Source organism: Ornithodoros turicata, chromosome 4 (assembly GCF_037126465.1).
Source record: "Ornithodoros turicata isolate Travis chromosome 4, ASM3712646v1, whole genome shotgun sequence".
NCBI lineage: Eukaryota > Metazoa > Arthropoda > Arachnida > Ixodida > Argasidae > Ornithodoros > Ornithodoros turicata.
Window position 1 is genome coordinate 56,239,784 of NC_088204.1, and position 3,589 is coordinate 56,243,372.

A 3,589-nucleotide genomic window follows, 5' to 3' on the forward strand; every position below is an offset into this window, starting at 1 on the left:
CAGAAAAATATGGGGACTGCCTTCCGGCCATTCAATTTGCCACCTACTAAAAATAATTTTGAGTCAATCTCGTCAATTTGCCTAGTTAATGTAACGTTTTTCTTGCTAAATCAGACGGTGGTTGAATTAGCCAAACCCACCGCAAAATGCGATTCGTAGCACGGTGGTTATGTCCAGAAAAGTTGTCCGAAAATTGCGGTTTAGTTGCGCATATTTCTGTGATGCACTAAGGACGCGTTTTTTTATTCAACCCGAGTAACTCGCGAGTTTGGTGTGACGTAGCATCACGTGACCCTGGAGTAGCCACCCTTCGCCGGGAATTTTCGAACGGTCGGAGTCATTCTGCGCTCAAGATGGCGGACGTTGAAGTTTCGATTTGCGCCAAATTGTAACGTGTATGCAGAAAGAGGAATGGGGACAACAATATGTTTCTGTTTTCTCTGGAATTCGGGATGAAATCGTGTGCTATTAGCACTTAGGTGTTGTTACTTGCTCCTGTTACTCTTGCTACTTGCTTAGGTGTTTGTTACTTACTGTGTTGCAAGCAATCCTCAGTAAAACTTGCATGTATACCTGGTGCTCAAGCCTGCGTTCCTCGAGAATTTCTCGAAAGTGTAGTTCGTTATCGGGACTTCTGGGTTTTAAAAATTAGTGAAAGCGTTTGAAAGCTAAATATCGCATATGCGAGTGAAAGAGGGTCATATACGGAAACTAAAAATATAAAAGTAAGAAAATAGTGTGGTCTAGAACCTTTTTTTATATGCGTTTGAATAACACAACCTCAAGCACTTCTAGAGCAGGACAACCGCGGCCTTGCTGAGCCTAGCGCATTTGGAAGCTGTCATCCTGTGAAATGTAGGAAGCGTCAAGTTAGGTTAGGTTAACGCACCTCGGTGAGGTTAGCCCAGGTTAGGTCAGGGCACGTTTCTTTTTCTTTTTTTTTGGGGGGGGGATGCCAAGATATCCTCGCCGGCACCAGACTGTGCCGCCGAAGTGTCTTTGCCTCCTAAGCCTACATGGCGGATTACGTTGAAGAAATAATAGTAATAATTGGGTGTTTACGTCGCGAGACAGCTGGGATCGTTGAAGAAATCGCCGACACAAGTTAATTTTTATGTGCTTCACACAACCCTATGACCTTCATTCGCTGTAACAATCCTGCAATAATTATATAAATGTTTCCTCGTCCGCTAGAAAATATCAGTGGTCGATATATCTGTTAAACTGGCGGAGATAAATGTTTGGTGGTCCTCCGATTGAAAATAAGCCGCCGAAAATGCATTCACACCAGAGAAATTGCCAACAGCGAACTCAACCTGGATAAAGATTGCAAACACCCAACTTGAACTAATCTGGGGGCTTAATCGCTTCATCGTCGTTAGGGGGCGTTCACACGGGCCGATTTTCAGCACCAACTCGACCAACTCAGACCAACTCGAAGCAACGTCTTTGGACCAACTTCAAGACGATACAGTCTCCACATTCACACGTGCCAACTCGTTAGCTCCGCCCACAACCAACCTTACGGTAATCGGGGTGTATGGGTTCAAGTCCAACCGCTGGTGACTTTTTTTTAATTGTCATTAATCAAAACGAAGTCATTTTACTTCGCCAGAAGGTCACCAGTATCTAAAAAAAATGCCTATTGATATGTTTATATGGCGCTAGCAACAAAAAAAGATTAAAAAATTATCATGTACCCCTGTAGGATTTGAACCCATGCCAGGCAGTACGACAGAAACGAAATGGCTTGACGCCCTCGAGGGTCACGTGGCAATGCTCCTCGCGTTGACTGGTTAGACCACCACCAACTCTCCGAAGTTTTCGTATGCTAGCTACCATAGTTTTCGCTCGGCGACCGATTCCCACCAACTCGAGTTGGTCGTGGTCGGTGATGTCGGCCGACTGCCACCAACTCCAAAGTTGGTCGGAGTTGGTGCAGAAAGTTGGCACGTGTGAACGCCCGCTTACGGTCGTTACAAGCTAACGAGTGGCGGGAAATTCAAAAAGGCTGGCACGTTACAGCCGAACGATTCCGAAGGTCGCCCACTATGCCGAAGAAACAGTGCAAGCCATGAGGGAAGACACCTTCAAGTCGCACTTTCGACTCCACAGGTCAACTGTAGAAAAGATGGCAACGCTGTTGGCCCCAGCATTAGAATCGGCAACTATTCACCCCGGACGGCCCACGATTCCCGCCATGAAGCAGCTTCTTGTTGTTATCTGGTCGCTGGCGAATTTGGAATCCTTTAGGCAAGTGTATCTGCACGTTACATGGCCTGGGAAGCGAAATACTGCTCAGTTGAGGAATTCTAATGTGATCCTGCTGTTCATACCATACATTTTTAGTAGTGCCCACTTCGAACAGCAACAGATTAGTATCCTGTCTGTCTAGTGCGAATGCCTTGCCTTGTCTTACTCCAGCTGTTACATGACACTATCATTCACTTGCAGGAGTGTTGGGGACCGCTTCGGTGTTGCAAAGTCTACGGTCTTCCATTGCGTTCGGAGGGTTGGTTCGGCTCTATTGGACATGGCACGTCTCTTCGTTGCCTGGCCTAGCAACTGTCACGATGCGTTACCCATAGTACTTGGCTTCCAGGGTAAATCTCGGTTTCCTAAGGTCCTGGGAGCAATTGACGGGTCGCATATAGAAATTACTGCACCTAAGGAGAACGCTTCCTCATACGTCAACAGGAAGGGTTTTCACTCTGTGGTGCTACAGGCAGTTTGTGATCATGAGATGCGGTTCCTGCACTGTTCAGTTGGTGAGGCAGGCTCAGTCCATGATGCACGCGTGCTTCGCCGTTCTGAGGTCTATGGAATGCTCAACTCAGATCACTTCCCACTTGACAGTTATCTAGTGGGAGATGCTGCCTATCCCATTGGCCCACATCTCTTGATGCCATACAGAGACAATGGTCACTTGATAGCCAAGGAAAGGAGGTACAATGTGCATCTTTCAAGGGCAAGGGTAACTATCGAGAGGGCATTCGGACTGCTGAAGGGTCGGTTCCGAAGGCTCTTTCGTGTGGAAACCCGACGACCAGACATAATTGTCACCATCATCATTGTGGCATGTATTTTTCATAATGCTTGCCTGATGTGGGGTGATACATTTGAGGAACCACCAGTTGCTGATAGGCAGGATGAGACGAGTGTCCCAGAGGACGAAAGCCCTGCCGACGTAAGGAGGATTGGCATTCAGAAACGCGAGGATATTGCAAATTCCTTGTAATCGTCTGCTCCATGACCGTTTTTCATGCGTTTCAACTTGATTACTCTGTAAAGGGTGTCTACCAGACTTCACTGACCCTTCCTGGCTTTTGCTGACAATTGGAACAAAACTCCCTGACCATCAGGAATGATGTAACGTTTTACAACCAACGCCGTTCACAAAGCTAAGCAATTTACTGAAATCAAGCAAAGGATGGTTTTGCTGACACTTTCTGCCTCAACTATACTTTGCCATTATTCAGTTGACCTTTTTTGGCGTCAGCTCGTCTCCAGGAAACACTAATGCAAAAGGCGCATCAGACACCCGCAGACCAGGATGCTGCAGTGAGTGAAAGCTTGTGATATTCCCTAA

General features: G+C 46.7%; 1 protein-coding gene across 1 annotated transcript; it reads left to right on the forward strand.

Moving 5' to 3' along the window:
• The first annotated feature begins 2,074 nt into the window (after positions 1 to 2,074).
• Positions 2,075 to 3,238, forward strand: LOC135392461 (putative nuclease HARBI1). The gene is made up of 2 exons (XM_064623171.1): positions 2,075 to 2,253; positions 2,455 to 3,238. The coding sequence occupies exons 1-2, from the start codon at positions 2,075 to 2,077 to the stop codon at positions 3,236 to 3,238; spliced, it is 963 nt and encodes a 320-aa protein (XP_064479241.1).
• The last annotated feature ends 351 nt before the right edge of the window (positions 3,239 to 3,589 follow it).